Consider the following 16,722-nt stretch of genomic DNA (forward strand, 5'->3'; position numbering starts at 1 on the left):
ACCCAGCAAGCTGCATGTTGAATAGCACGGAGACATGTAAAACACAGGTGGGATTGCAGGGTACATTGCATCATTCCACCACACAGGACATATTTTCTAAAGTATATCTAAATTAAACATTGTGGTAGTTACCTTCTGAAGGAGGAAACATGGGTAAGACACAAAAATTACAGTGACAAAAAAATTACAGGGATAATGTGTACACAGACAATGCTCTAATGAAACCCAGGGGGTTATAATTAGTTCAATATTGCACCTGAAGGTTGAACACACATGAACATACACACACACACACACACTCCAAACATTATTCTAGAAAGACATATCTGCTAGGAAGATAGCTGAATTAAAATTGTCTAATCATTTCTTTTTGCAATTCAATCTAACAGTTTAATACAATGCATCTTGATTATGGTCATCTCTTTAAAAAATTGTCAAATCATTATAAAAATTTTTGGTTACACTACCTCAGTGGATCAATTCCCTACACACACACACACACACACACACACACACACACACACACACACACACACGCTGCCCCTTTTTACCATTTCCCAGGGAACAAACTATCCCCATTTGGATGGATGGATGGTATCACTGGGGTACCAGGATGGTGTTGAATCCATCCAGAACAGAGAAGCGCCAATTCCAAAATGTCAATATTGCCATGACTCAGAAGCCCTGTGCTATGTTGTTATATAATACACATACACATAGACACACACTTATGTATTATGTTGTTGTTGTTTGTTTTGTTTTGTTTTTCCAGTCCTGGGGCTTGGACTCAGGGCCTGAGAACTTTCCCTGGCTTCTTTTTTGCTCAAGGCTAGCGCTCCACCACTTGAACCACAGCGCCACTTCCAGCTTTTACTGTTTATGTGGTACTGGGGAAATGAACCCAGGGCTTACACATTCCCAGCCCTGACATATTATATTTTTAAATAAATTTTGTGTATTTATTTTTTCTTTATGTGGTACCTAGGAATTGAACGTAGGGCCTTGTGCACACTAGGCACACCTTCTACAACTAAGCCACATTGCCAGCCCTTTTGTTACATATTACAATCCAAACAGGCCATGATTCCATGTACTTTGGGCAGACACCCTCCAAGCCAACCAAAAGTTCTTTTCTTTTCTCTCCTTATTTCTTTACAGTCTCTCATCTTCACATAATCTACCTAGGTTAGATGTTATGATGATTCACTCCAATGACAAGTCGTTAGTGTACTTAAAACTCTCGTGGATTTTACTTGTTCAGATAAAATTGTGAGGGATACTAAGCTGCTAATGATCATGGATAAAATAAGTGATAAAATGCCTCTTACACTTTTTCATTTCCTAAGAGTTTACTCCTTGAAACACTTATATTTTACGATATGAAGGATGTCTAGTTTAAGATTTACCACAGGCCTCTTCTAAATCTTTAAGAATTTGGTAAGGGAAAGAATCTTCTAAGTTTCCTGGGAGAGTAACAGTTGGAAACAACCAACCAACTGGGAGCAGGGATAGAAGAAATTAGAAGTAGAGTTTGGAATGGCAACCACAAAGGGACAAACATAGTCCATGGTGAGTGAAGCAGGGACTGGGCCTCCATAAATGGACATCTGAAGCTAAAGATTATTCACTGATCAAGAGGGAAAGCAAAGGAGAGACTGACATTGTTTTAACTGGACTCCAATGGGCCTAATATGTGCCAGGTGAGGGGGAAAAATGAGGGGGAAATTTTTAGGTAATGAAGACTGCTAAATATGGATATTGTATGTCATATATCTCCTTAGCTTTTTGGCCTTGATTACTTTCAAACAAAGGGGGAGAAGGACTCAATATCCTGCATTATAGTTAGTCCAATGTATTTGCTAAGGAGCAGCTAAAATTTAGTAAGAGCTGTGATTTGTGCTTTTGTATGCTGTCCCCTGCTGTTTTAACAGTTGTCACTTGACACTATGCCTTAGGCCCTCACATCCTCATTTCTGCTGTCTTTACAATTTCCCCCCTCCCTCCCCAAACGATATTCTTCTCCTCAAAGAAAAAGGTCGCAGCGTCTAGAACGATATTATTACCTCCAGTTTTACTGAGTTGGAGCAGTAGTAATACTACAGTATTCGGATCTCAAAGCAGTAGTTTTTCTTCCCCGCCCCGCCCCCTCCTGCAGATAAAAGCATTTCTCATCCTAATTAACCTGAACGTTAACTTTCCTTCTTTAATAATTTTTACAAATAAGGGTGGGAAACACTGGGCACATCTGCACGTCTTTGTAAGGTAGATCCTCATCGTTGATACCCAATAATTAAATTGCCCAATTATCACATCCCTTAGTAATCACACTGCTGTCTCTTTAACAAACCGAAAGGGAGGAGGCGGGCCTCGCTGCGGCGAAGGCTCTGATTGGCTCCCCCTTCCGGAAGTGGGCGGTGAAAACACCGCTCCAGTGTTTGGTCCAGGGCTGGTGGAGGGTTTCGGGCTGCAGCATCCGCCCGGGCTTTAGTTCGGGGGTCTTGGGGCCTTGGGGTGCAAAACGGCTCCCCTTCGTTCCGGTGGGTTCCGAGCCCTGGCAGGCTTGTCGCGGAGGTGCCGGGTCTCGGCGAGTGGGCTGCTGCCGGGGGCCCGGGGTCCCCTTGGGCCGCGGATCCCGACCAGGGGCCGAGGAGCTGGGGGTCCAGGGTTGCCCGCGCGACGCGGCCGCGATCCCGGAGTCGATCTGAGGTCTCTCTTTCCCCTGTTCTGCAGGCTCGCTTCCGGCGTCATGGCTCAAAGGGCCTTCCCGAATCCTTATGCCGATTATAACAAATCTCTGGCCGAAGGCTACTTTGATGCTGCTGGGAGGGTGAGTCCGGGAGTCACCTGTCCGAGTCCCTCCCTGCCCACCTTCCTACCCCCACATCCCACCCCCACCCCGCAGCCCGGGAGGGATCGGCACCCTCCCCTACACCGCTTCTTCCAAGTCTGTGACGAAGAGAAATATGGGAAATATGTTTAAATGTGTAGAAGAGATGTTTGGAAAAACAGGTTGAGCTCACAGAAGAAGTAAATTGGGCCATGGAGAACATACGTAGTAACGCCTGGCCGACACGCAGTTGGCTATATAATTGCAATTCCAGGTTGCTTTACGGAGCTAGGAGGAGTCCTGGTTCTAGTCCGTTGGTGTCGGGTAATGCCTTCCTGATTTCACACCAGTAGGGACCGGATGAGCATGAGCACAGGGGATGCTGTGGGGGCGTCTTTGAACTGACAGTACCAAGAAGAATGGGGGAGATGGGCCTGGAAGCCTTTGTTACACTGTCACTCCTTCCTAAAGCGGGAGGTGGTAGGATGGGGCAGGGGGAGGTAGCAAGTTCTGCTGGTTACTGCACTTGGGGAGAAAACCTGGACCTAATACTAGGATCCAGTTTTCTCATGCTTGTTTGGGAATGTAACTGTTAAGACAGAGGACGCTTTTTATAAACGAATTAGTTTGGAGAAGCCTTTATTTCAGTTGGAAGAATGCATGCACATTTTTTTTTTTAAGATTGTATCTTTCAAACTTGTCATACAGAAAGCATTTCAGCCTGGCACCAGTGGCTCATACTTGTAAACCTAGCTACTCCGGAGGCTGAAATCTAAAAACTGGAGTTCTAAGCCAGCCTGGCAGAAAAGTCTATGATACTCTTATCTCCAATTAACTAGCAAAAGCCAAAAGTGGAGGTGTGGCTCAAGTGGTAGAGCACACAGGTTAAGCAAGAAAGCTTATGGACAGCACCCATGCCCTGCGTTCAAACCCCATAGGGTATAAAAATAAAAAATAAGAATACATTTCACATGCAGTATAATACAGTTAACTTTATATGTTCTTATGCCATCCATCCTTTAAATGCTTGCCATTTTAGATTAAATTAGGTCAGTAATTCGGGTAGAAAGAAATGGAGAAAAGGTGTATGAAATTAGGGTTCCCATTTGGTGATGGAGATTATCTGATAGCACTGGAATTTGAACTCAGGACCTTGTGCTTCCTAGGTAGGTTTCCACCAGTTCAACCACATCCTCAGTCCTCATCTGATATATATGTACACATATATATGTATATATATATTTTTTTATTTGTTTGGCCAGTCCTGGAGCTTGAACTCAGGGCCTGGGCACTGTCCCTGGCTACTTTTTGCTCAGGGCTAGCACTCTACCACTTGAGCCACTTCCAGCCTTTTCTGTTTATGTGGTGCTGAGGAATCAAACCCAGGGCTTCATGCATGCAAGGCAAGCATTTTACCGCTAAGCCGTATTCCTAGCCCCCCTCTGATATTTAAAGACCAATGTTGAGCTGCCCAAACAAAGTTTTTTGTTTTGCTTTTTTAATTGGCCATTTTGGGCTTGCATTGGGCCTACCTCTGCAGATCCCAGAGCTGAGGTAGCTGTCTGGTCTTGTTGGAGCAGGAGATGCTGTTTCATGCTAGCTTGGCCCAGAAAACACTTGAGGGTGTGTCCTGCTGATAGCACCCTTCAACACAATGTAGCTCACTCTTTAGGTTACCAATAAATTAATAGATGTTACAAATCTAATTCAACAGGGAAAAAGTCATAAATCTAAATCTGACCCCCAAAATACAAATGTGTAATATAGTTTAGGAACAGGTCCTACCAGCAATCTGTCATATCAGTTCACACGGTGGAGATCTATCTGTCCACGTTAATAAGTTAGCACAGAGATCTCAATTAGTAACTGAATTGTTTTCTAGCACCCATCAGGAAAAGGGGGCTTTTAGAGACTCTTCACATTATTGCTAGTGTTTGAGTGATTCAGGGGTCTACTGCAAGTAATCAGTATTCTCAGGTAAGTCACCTTTATTAAGTATATTATATGTCAGTAGAAGGGAACTTGCCTGAGGCTGAGATGCTGTCATTATTCTTGGCCTTTTGAAGTCAGTCAAGGCAAGCTGATAAATTATACATAAGGGATGTGTGGAAAGACGTCGTTGTTCTCATGTGGATCCATAGCCTCTGTCTACCTGAGATTCACAGACGTTTTATATGAAGATTGAAGTACATTTTATCTTACTACACAGATCTTCAGGACTTGTTGAAGTCTTAACCCTTAGGCAGAAATTGTCAAATGATGAGAAAGTGTGTGTCAAATGGTAGGGCTCCTTCCTCACACTGTGCCTCAGAATAAACCCAGATATATGGTGAAAAGTCTGGCTTACCTTCTTAGGGATGCTCCAGAGTAAATCTTATTCTTTTCAAATTATTACTATCGTTAATTCCAATATTGATTTTTTTGTTTTTCAAATGTTAGGTTACTCCTTTTAAAAACTAAATGTGCTCTGTGCACTGGTGGCTTACGCCTGTAATCCTAGTTATTCAGGAGGCTGAGATCTGAGGATCGTGGTTCAAAGCCAGCCTGGGCAGGAAAGCCCATAAGACTCTTATCTCCAATTAGCTGCCAGAAAACTACAAATGGTGCTGTGGCTCAAGTGTTAGAGCCTTGAGCTCAAACGCTCCAGGACAGTAAAAAAAATAAATAAATAAAAACATGAGATCTGATGATAACATTTATTTGAGAATCACAGTGAGTTCCTAAAATAATGGATACATTAAAGTGACTTTTTTAGACACTTGATGACTCATTTTCACACAGAACTTAATTTTTTTTTTTTTCAGATAACTTTAGGGAGTAAATGCCTGTAGGAACACAGGGATTTTATGAGCCTCACCGTTTGCGTAGTATCCCTAGGCATTCACAGGGAAGAGCACAGCTTAGTGTCCTCTCAGTCCATTGCCAACTTCTTAGTTGTCATGGACTTTTAGGCTGCTAAAGATTAGTAAAATTGTCAACATTTACATCACTGAATGAGAAAGATCTGCAGCACAATCTCATTTAATCCTCAAAACACCTTTTGAATTGGTAGGGAAGATGTTGTTATTCTGGCTTTGTAAGGGTCATTGAAGCATGAAGAAGTTAGAAGTGGAGCAGAATCACCAGGCTAATAACAGATAACTTGTAGCCAGGCTTGCCAATTGGACAGTATCAAGCAGTTCTTCCTTTTGACAGGCTTTGTGCTGGGTACGGATTTTTGGTTCTAGATTTGATATTCTTCCTACTCTGCTTGAGGTTCCTGATGTTTATAAATTTATTTTACTTCTTTTTATTTTATTTATTTTTTGTTGGTCATGGGGCTTGAACTCAGGGCCAGGGTACTGTCCCCTTTTTCATTCAAGTCTAGCACTCTACCATTTTGATCCACAGCACATTTCCCGGGCTGGGGATATGGCCTAGTGGCAAGAGTGCTTGCCTCACAGCACATTTCCCTACTTCTTTTTTAAATGCTACTTCAATTTTTTGTTTCTAAAGTTTGTCTAGTTTTGAAAATTACCATACCAATTACAGTGTTGCTTTAGAGGATTAATATTACTGCTTGAATCAATGAATTGAAAACATCAAATATGTTTTATGCTTCATTTAATAAGATACATTTTTCTTTTTTAGGCAGGTTCTCTCCATGTAGCCCAGGATAGCCTTGAATTTGTGATTCTCCTGTCTCTGCCTCCTGAGAGTCAGGAGTACAGATGTTGCAGAGGCTCAGATCATTTTATAATTTTTAAAAATGAGTTTTATATATACACTTTCAGTGGAAAACTTTATGTAAAGCATTTGAATTACAATACTATGTGTTGCTTTAGGTGGAATTTTTGTAAAAAAATCATAATAGTTTTTTTTCCTTTTTCTTTTTTTTTCTTTTTTGCCAGTCCTGGGGCTTGGGACTCAGGGCCTGAGCACTGTCCCTGGCTTCTTTTTGCTCAAGGCTAGCACTCTATCACTTGAGCCACAGCACCACTTCTGGCTTCTTCTGTGTATGTGGTGCTGAGGAATTGAACCCAGGGCTTCACTCATGCAAGGCAAGTACTCTACCACTAAGCCATATTCCCAGCCCCATAATAGTGATTTTAAGCGTTATTCACTGTACTATCACTACTTGTCCAGTTAGTCCAGGCAGAAATGTGCTATACATGAAGATGACATACAGTGGCCTATCTTTTTTCCTTTTTTCTCATTTGTTTTCCCTTCGTGTTTACAGCTGACCCCTGAGTTCTCACAGCGCTTGACCTGTAAGATTCGAGAACTCCTTCAACAAATGGAGAGAGGCCTCAAGTCAGCAGACCCTCGGGACGGCACTGGTTACACGGCTGGGCAGGTAAGCCATGGGTGCTGACAGTGAGCTAGGGTGAGCATTACACATAAGAGCCAACAGCAGAGCCTTTCAGGGCTGTGCACTGCATGTAGCAACGTGTGCTGTGAGGCTTCCTGCATCTGCATGTGAGTCACTGCCCCCACCCAGCCATCCACCTTCTTGGTTGTTCACAGGGCCCTAAACATAGGGCAGGGTAAGCATACTGTGATATTTGTGCCTGACTGTGCCCATAAGAGGCAAATGATTTTCACCGTTACGTAATTCATAGGTATTTCAGTGGGAAGAGTTAGAAAGGGTTCTAAACAGCTAGTGCCTAAAGCTAGTAAGGAGGACTTAGCATCAGGAAGTAACACTGAAAATGTTATTTTTTACCAGTTGCCCCATAACACTGATTAGTAGAGGAGCACAGGCTAAAGGAATCAGTGCTGTGAACTACTCCTTCCCTGGTTGCTTTGCTGTTACCAGTCCAAGCCACTCAGTGCTTGGGACAAGTTTGGGAAGAAATGTTCTTTTGGTTTCCAAAAGAGGAAAACTGAAGAACTAGGATTAGCCTACCTACTGTAAAGACAAAAGAAATCGGCCTTATAAGCTTTTTTTGGCCAGTCCTAGAGCTTAAGCTCGGGGACAGCTCCTAGAGTGGGCTGTCCCTGAGCTTTTGTGCTCAAGGCTAGCACTCTACCACTTGAGTCACTGCTCCAGTTCCAGCATTTTCCATGCTTAATTGTAGATCCTTATGGATTTTCCTGCCCAGGCTGACTTCAAGCCATGATCCTCAGATCTTGGCTTCCTGGGTAGCTATGATTACAAGCATGAGCTTCCGGTGCCTAGCAGCCGTATAATCTTGAAGAAAGCCATTCAGAGGCTCAGTGTTTCCTACTTTACTTACTTTGGCAAATGGGAAAGAGGAACAAATTAATAGTTCAAGATCTTTAAATTGGATCTGAAGCCATGATGCCAACCATTAAAATGCAGGTTCCTGGATCTCACAGCAGAGCTTTTGACTCAGATCATGAATTGAACTTGGAAATCTTTTCTTATTTTCTTTTCTTTTTTGTTGCTTGTAGGGCTTGAACTCAGGGCCTGTGCACTCTCCCTAAGCTTCTTTTGCTCAAGACGAGCACACTACCACTTGAGCCACAGCTCCACTTCTGGCTTTTTCTGTGTATGTGGTGCTGAGGAATTGAACCCAGGGCTTCATGCATGCTAATCAAGCACTCTTACCACGAAGCCATGTTACCAGCCCTTGTAACTTGTGCTTTATGTATGTATGTGTGTATGTATGTATGTCGTCCTGAAGTTTGAACTCTGGGCCTAGGCACTGTCCCTGAGCTCTTCAGCTCAAGGCTAGGGTTCTACCATTTGAGCCACAGTGCCACTTTCAGTTTTCTGGTGGTTAATTGGAGATAAGAGCCTCATAGACTTTCCTACCTGGGCTGGTTTTGAACCTCGATCCTCAGATCTTATCCTCCTGAGTAGCTAGGATTACAGGTATGAGCCACTTGTGCCTGGCCGTGACTCATACTGTAAACACAAGAAATGTTAAGATGAGAGTAAAATGGAAATATTTTATTTCAAGAAGGGAGTTATAATATCTATTATCTTCTGTATTATGGATATAATGTAAGTGGTAGATTAATCCCATCAGTGAACTGTTCTTTATTTTATAATTGTCACAACTTGAACAAAATGGGAAAAGTGCACAATTGTCTTTAGCTCATTGCTGCATTATGTATAATTCATAAGGCCCAGATTTAAAGATTTTTTTTCCTAATATATTTGGAGTTTCTAGCATATTATCTTTGGTTAAATACAGACACAAAGAGGAAGAGGAGGAGAAAGAGACTCAAAGAAGCTTAAAACAGATGCCTAAATTTAATTCCAGAACAAAAAAGGAGTGATTTATACCTCTAAGCCATCCATTTAGATGAGCATAGATGATTACTTATTATAAGATACTCTGGTTTAGGGATAAAGAAATAGAGACTGATCTCAAATTAGAATTTGTAGTTTGGCATTGTCAGACTCTTATGCTAGTTGAAAAGTTGACAGTCAAATTTTCCTTAGAAAAACTAAATACTTTTTTCTCCAAAGTAAAATACTGTGTGTTTGAACTTTTTGGCTGTATGACTTTTTGGCATCATCTCCTCTGACTGCCCATACCTCTTCTCCTTAGCTGTCTGTAACACTCATTGCTGGCTCTGAGAACAGCTTATGCCTAAGAGTCTGAGGCAAACCAGCATGCTAAGCAGTTTAGGATGCCTTCAATTGCTGTTTGTTTTATACTGTAACATAAACTCTTCTAGATAAATTTGCTAATGGCTTTCAAGGCAAGGTTCCTAATAGCCCTTAATCGAATACTGCTAAAAAGCCATTATTCCCTCGTAAACTAAAATGTCTCCTCCGTATTTTGATATGCAAAGTTATGCCATGTGCCAGTTTTCAGACAGCCTCACTGACTCACATACAGCTCTGAGTTTCATAAGAAACTAACAAGATTTAGCCACAGGAAATCATAGTGCTAATACCTTATCCTTGTAGGTTATAGCTTACTACTGTCTATTCATCATTGCAATTTTATTGCCAAATACAAACAATTTTATTACCAAATAAAAATACTTGGGGTTATATATCAAAGAAGTATTTATATAGTGATGAGAGTACTTTGTTGCAATGTGTGCATGCCACATTGTCTTCTGATTTCTTTTTTGAAATGATTTTACTTGTGTGTGTGTTTGCATGCACGCATGCACATGCGCACCAACACTGGGGCTTAAACCTCAGCCTGTGTGCTGTTCCTTGGCTTTTTTACTCAAAGCTAATACTCTTGAACTACAGCTCCATTTCTTGTGTTTTGGTGGTTAATTAGACATAACTGTCTCACAGTCTTTCCTGCCCAGGCTAGCTTCAAACTATAATCCTCAGATCTCAGCCTCCTCAGGTGCCTGGATTATAGGTGTGAGCCACTGGCTTACACTGATTATTATACTAACTAGAACTTTACTATCTTACTTGTTATGTCTCACTCTCAGTAGTAGCATAGTCTGGCATCTAATTCCGGTTCAGAGAATGACAATTTGGAATAGGATTGTTCCCAATAATCCATATGTACAAATGCTTTTTGGGGGGAAGGATGGTAGGTTCAGGTTTAAACAAAGTTTAAAAGAAGCAAATAGGGGCTGGGAATGTGGCTTAGTGCTTAGCTAAGCACCATGCATGAAGCACTGGGTTCGATTTCCCAGCACCACATAAACAGAAAAAGCAGGTAGAGTAGTACTAGCCTTGAGCAAAAAGAAGCCAGGGACAGTGCTCAGGCCCTGAGTCCAAGCCCCAGGACTGGCCAGAAGAAAAAAAAAGCAAATAATTGTGCTAGAAAGTACTTTCTTCTCACTTTTCAAACTATTTTTACCACTGAAACTATCTTAGCTTTTATTGTAAAATAGAAGCAGAGGCTGTGGTATAGTGACAAAAGGATTTAATGTAGAATTTGATTCAAATTGAGATATATATCATTCTACACTATGAGTTGTAATTCTGTAACATTAAAACTCATATCTCTGTTTAGAGCAGAAAAGCAATGGAGAGTTGAGGGGAGACAAAGTGGCAGAAAAGGGAGAGTATAACAGTGTTTCACAAAAACTATACTCATTTCCTTATGTAACTATCACCCCTCTGTACATCACCTTTACAATACTACTACTAATTACTACTACTACTAAAAGAACAGAGAAGCAAAATGCCCTGTCCCTGGAGAGAAAGAAGGAAGGTTTTTTTTAAAGCCCAAAGCTATCTCATATTGTCATATGAGACGATTATTGCCATAAATCCCACTGGTCTCAGTTATGTAGGAATAAGTTGTTGTGATTCCTCAAATTTTTGAGCACTAGTTGAGATTTAACCAGTTAATTGTCTACCAATGTTCAGGAAAAGAATTCAGCAATTTAATAACAAATATGTTAAATGAATTTGGGGTTCCAGAGGAATGATGACCCATCAGTTTGCTTGTCCAGAGGGTGAGTGTGGAAGAGCAGGGGTTACAGAGGAAGTGCACGTCCAGTTATTCCTCCTGTAGCATGGGAGTGACAGGAGGAGCAATGGGTGTGCATGTAGAGCAATAACCACTGTTGTATGCAGGCCCCATCCTCAGAGCTTTGCAGTACTGCACTGTTGTAAACCTTGAAAACTCTGTGGCCTAGATAGGAGTCATGTCTCCTTTTATAGGGAAGTAAAAGGAAGCAAAGCAAACCTGAAGACCTCATTTAAGACTGTGCAGCTAGTGAGTGACAAAGCTAGACCTCAACCCCAGTTATCCTGGCTTTGGCTCTCAACTTCTATACTTGGAACGGTTCTGTACATTGTTGTTGGGGTTTTGTTTTGTTTTGTTTTGTTTGGGGGCGGAGGGTTTGGTCAGTCATAGGGCTTGAACTCATGGTCTGGTCTCTCTCCCTGAGCTCAAGGCTAGCACTCTACCACTCTGAGCCACAGCTCTACTTAGAGTTTTTGAGTGGTGAATTGGAGATAATTGTCTCTCGGGGACTTTTCTACTTGGCATGGCTTCAAACTACAATCCTCAGATCTCAGCCTCTTAAGTAGCTAAGATTACAGGTCTGAGACACCAGCACCAAGTTATAAGTCGGAATAGTTTGGTCACTGACAAACTAAAACTCATCCGGTACACACATTTTAGGAAAGTCAAATTTAAGGTTTTGTTGTTGTTGTTTTGGGGGTACTCAGGCTTGAACTCAGGGCCTGGCTGCTGACCCTAGTCTCCTTTTTCTCTAGGCTAGGGAGCTACTTGAGCCACAGTGCCTCTATAGCTTTTTTTTTTTTTTTTTGGTATTTAATTGGAGATAAGAGTCTTAGAGACTTTACTGGGCCTGCTGATGTGAGCCATCAGCATTTGGACCTGAGTATGTTTTTGTGTTTTTTAAAAAAAACAAAAACAACAGAACCAGGTGCCAGTGGCTCATGCTTATAATCCTAGCTACTCAGGAGGCTAAGATTTGAGGATCGAGGTTCAAAACCAGCCCAGGCAGGAAAGTCCATGAGACTCTCATCTCCAATGAACCACCAGAAAAACAGGTGGTTCTGTGTCTCAAGTGTTCCAGTGCTAGCCTTGAGCTGAAGAGCTCAGGGACAGCACGCAGGCCCAGAGTTCAAGCCCTTCCACCACCACCACCAACAACAACAACAACAAAATGAATTTGAAAAGAAAAGAGGTAACTAGGTTTATGAGTTAGACAAGAGTAATTATTTTATGTCTGTGAGAAGTTATTTAGGCTTGGACATAGGAGTAAACCCCAGGAAACTTATGGCTATTTGCAGCCAGATAAATGAACTCTCCACTATTGTTTTGTAGAAGATCTTTTCCCATTTCCTAACCCTGCACTAATACATTTAATGTAGTTTCAGTATAGGAAATTAATTGGTCCAAAACAGATTTTTCCCTGTAATTGCTTGTATTTGAAAAGGCTTGTTGAGCTGCTCAAATGAATTATCATCCATAGTCTGAAATCAATTGGTAGCTCTTGCAGCTGTTCATAAGTGATATCTTAAATGAACCGCCTCACTTATTTTCACCAAAATACTCCTTTACAAAATTTAGTATGTTGCAGCCAACATAATCCATCACTGATATTGATGTATGGCATGCCAGCAGGAAGCAATGAGTTGTGTGTTTAGCCTTAATCCCTTCCCCTGCTGATCTGCTTACACAGTGCGCTCACAGCGTGAGGAGCAGGGGAAGCATTGTGATTATTTAGTTGTGGTGTTCCATCAGGAACTTTTCGGTGTGACTGTAGGCGTAGCAGCCATTGGTGCCCCTAAGAATAACATCCCACACTCCGCTCATGGGTGGGTCTCAGTGGGCTCTGTGGAAACCTCACGAGATAACAACACACGTGTCCTTATGCTGCGCTGGGTTTGGTTCCCGGTAAAACTGTAGGTTCTACAACAAGAAAGGAGATTTTTAAATTCTCTCACAGTGGAAAGCCCAAAAACATTGTTAGGGAATTATTGCAAGGAGTTATAAGCTGATAACACATTCTTGTGTTAGAAATACATGTTTAGTAGAAAAGATTGCTTCTCTTCCAGATAACATAGTAGAAAAGTCAAGTAAGCCCAAGGGATGGCTGATCTTGCGAGTGGATTTTAAGGAAAAAAAAGTGAGGGGAAATGCTAGCTCTCATTTAATTGCATTTTTTCCTCACTCTCAACTATGATGATTCCTCAGAAAAATGATCATCACCTCACTCTTTAAAGATGAAACAAACTCACACAGGACCCCAGGGGCTTCAGTTCTGAAAGACAGGACCCAAGATCTCATAACCTGCTCACAAAGTTAATGAGGCTAAGATAGGCATGCATTTCCTCTTTTCAAGTATTAGATCACATTTTAAATAAGAGAGAATGCAGTGTAATCTCCAGGGTAATATTAATTTGCACTCTAAATGTAAGCCATTATAGTGTTCCAGGATGCCCCTCTGATCTGCCAGATGTGTAGTCTGTGAGCTGCTGCCCTAGCATGTGGGTCTTAGTTCTTGCTGACACCAGATTTATTTGAAAGGCGTCATTCTGGCCAGGTGTCCTGTCTTTGCAATTTAATCTGTCCTGGTAAGTAGCAGTACACCAGAGCCATCATTGCAGTGAGTAATTTGAGCCCTGACCCAGTGTCCTTCACTTCCATGAGAAGCACCTGTCCCTTACAGTGTCCCTGTAAGGGCAATGGAAGGCATGAGGTACCTGGGTCCTGATCCAGTTTACTAGAGCCCTTCACAGTGACCACTAGGTAGATGACTGTGCCTAGTGCATGGCCTGCTGCCTCTTAGAGTACACTTTATACAGTCACCGTACCTTAAACTACTAAGACATGGGCTTGAAACAAGTGTGGGGATTAGACGTCGCCAGTGTGAAAGGAGCAGATGAAAGTATTTGCAGACAGATCCGAGGAAATGGCAGAAGAGAAAGAATACACGTCTAAACAATGTGACCTTTATAGACAACAGCAAGAAGGCTGCAGCTGTGTCTGTCATTTTCATTCCAGTCTCTTCAGCACTTGGCACAATGCCACGTCCATAGCTGTGTTTAATGAGTGTTTGGTGAGTGAGTGAGCGAGCAAGTGAAGATAAAGTGTTCCACCCTTATTACTATTAGCCACCACCTAGGCAAGCTAAAATCAATTACTTAAAACTAGGTGGAATAGGGCAAGGGTGGGAATTCAACTCTTATTTCATACCTGTTCATATGTAAGTCAGTACATCATATCTGTCCAGTCTCTGATCCAATGAGAGTGAACACAGAAACTAGGAACATTTTGTAACATTGGCTTTCTAACTGGTAAAACTGGATAAGGTATACACTGTTTAGACCTAAGCCTACAGTACAGTTCCTCTTTCTCCTCCCCCACCCTTCAACCTGAACTTCCCTCTCCAGAAGCAAGCAGAGTGTCTGGACTGCCACATGTGCTAGCTCTGTGGGAAACAGGGAAGAAATGAAGACATGGAGCCTGGGGGCAATGCAGGCTTTCAGAAAGCTGATTGGCATGTGTGGGGGATGCTTTCCTGACCTCAGACATCAGAGAAGTCAGAGAGAGAGAGAGAGAGAGACAAGCATGTAGAAAGGAGATTACGGTTTCTTCTCTCTCTACTCTGTTCCTTTATGTCAGGGACCAGGGACAGGCGAAGTGCTTCACACTAGTGAAGTTTTCAGTATAATGGGGCTGGCACTTACTAAGTTGTTGCTGCACTCCAGGGACTATTCAGTGTGATTCACAACACGATTTTAGGTAGCAGTGTTACTTCTGACTGATAGATGATAATGCTCAGGCACTTCAAGGTGTAGTGAATGGGCTAGGCTCACACACTGGTGAGTGGAGAAGGCAGGCTCCAGTTCCAGTGCAGAGAGCCAATGTGCTGACTGCTGCTGTGTTAAAGCATTTGTCCTCAGTACCTAGAACCTGAGTGATACTCTAGTACTTCTCTCTTTAGCATAGAGCAGGAGGCTGCAGGGCACTGAGGGAATGAGGGGGAAAGTAGAATATCTCTTCCTTAAATCCATTTTCCTATTACACATCTGGAAATTGGTAACAAGAAAAAGGCACATCTTCAGAATGCTGCTTTCCCCCTTTTCTTTTCCATTCCTTTGTTTGGAATAGTAGTATCAAATTGAAGGTGCAGAGTCGTGACTGGATTACTTCCCAAATCTCCTGTCTTAAAAGTCCAGGCAGGGCTGGGAATGTGGCTTAGTGGTAGAGTGCTTGCCTAGCATGCATGAAGCCCTGAGTTCGATTCCTCAGTACCACATAAATAGAAAATGCCAGAAGTGGCACTGTGGCTGAAGTGATAATAGAGTGCTAGCCTTGCACAAAAGAAACTCAAGAACAATGCCCAGGTCCTGAGTTCAAGCCTCAGGACTGGGGGAGAGAAAAAAAACAAACCAGGTGAATTGGAAAGCCAGCAGCTCATGGTACTCAACTTCAGTCTGATAGCTGAGCACATGCCCTAGTCAGGCTTGGAGGGGAGTACTGTGCACAGCACCACTGTGACTGGGAAGAGGGAGACCACTCTCATGACAAAATAGAAATGCATGCATCCAAACATTCACACACAAAATGGGGAAACTGTACTGCTTTGTTTTGCCGGTACTGGGGTTTGAACTCAAAGCCTCAAGCCTCCTCGGTTTGCCCAGTGACTGATGCTCCACCACTTGAGCCATGGTGACTTTCTGATGGTTAATTGGAGATAGAGTCTCATGGATATTCTACCTAGTCGGGCTTCAAACTACAATCCTTCAGACCTGTTTCTGTGGTAGCCAGGATTACAGGTGTGAGCCATTTGGTACCTGTCTAGAAGCAGTAGTGGCGGGAAAAAAAAAAAAACACAAAATGACAAACAGGCAGCAGATTTGTTTTTTGTTTGTTTCTTTGTTTTGTGCTGGTACTGGGGCTTGAACTCAGGGCCAGGATGCTGTTACCCTCAGCCCTTTCCACTCAAGGCTGGCATACCACATACCATATGAGCCATGGCTCCACTTTTTTTTTTTTCCTGCCTGGGCTGACTTTGAACTGCAATCCTCAGATCTCTGCCTCCTGAGTAGTTAGGATAACAGATGTGAACCACCAATTCCCAGCCTTGGCAACAGTGCTCTCAATGGCACAGTGGATGGTACCAACATAATACAGAAAGACAGGTCATCACACCATACAGGGTTAATTAGAAAAAAATACTCACTGGAGAGATTAGAGATAACTAATGAGCTTTTAAAGTTTCAGTGAAGGAACAGTTCATTTAAATTGAGATTGAAACACCCCATCACCCTCCTTTAAGAAGAGCCTGACTTTCAAAACTACTGATACTAGTTGAACACCTCCAATGGCTCCAGCAGGTCTAAAATTCTAGCATGATTTCTTCCTCCTCGACTTCTTCAAAGGAACCTTCCAAACCCCCACTGCACAGCACCACCTCACAGAGCTGAAGAATTGTGACAGACGTTTATATTGCTGCCAATTAGTCGTAAAGTAAATGAAAACTGTGAAGGAGTAATCTTTACAATGTAGAGTTAGAGAAGT

The 16,722-nt window shown here is 42.3% G+C and overlaps 1 protein-coding gene across 1 annotated transcript in view; it reads left to right on the forward strand.

The window, feature by feature from the left end:
* The first annotated feature begins 2,428 nt into the window (after positions 1-2,428).
* The window catches only part of Lancl1 (LanC like 1), a 38,418-nt gene continuing 24,124 nt past the window's right edge, over positions 2,429-16,722 (forward strand). The window contains exons 1-2 of the mRNA XM_048344829.1: positions 2,429-2,827; positions 7,047-7,155. Coding sequence (XP_048200786.1) covers positions 2,747-2,827; positions 7,047-7,155 — 190 coding nt within the window. The 5' untranslated portion in view covers positions 2,429-2,746. The remainder of the gene's footprint in view (positions 2,828-7,046; positions 7,156-16,722) is intronic.

The sequence above is a fragment of the Perognathus longimembris genome, chromosome 4, assembly GCF_023159225.1.
Source record: "Perognathus longimembris pacificus isolate PPM17 chromosome 4, ASM2315922v1, whole genome shotgun sequence".
Classification (NCBI taxonomy): domain Eukaryota; kingdom Metazoa; phylum Chordata; class Mammalia; order Rodentia; family Heteromyidae; genus Perognathus; species Perognathus longimembris.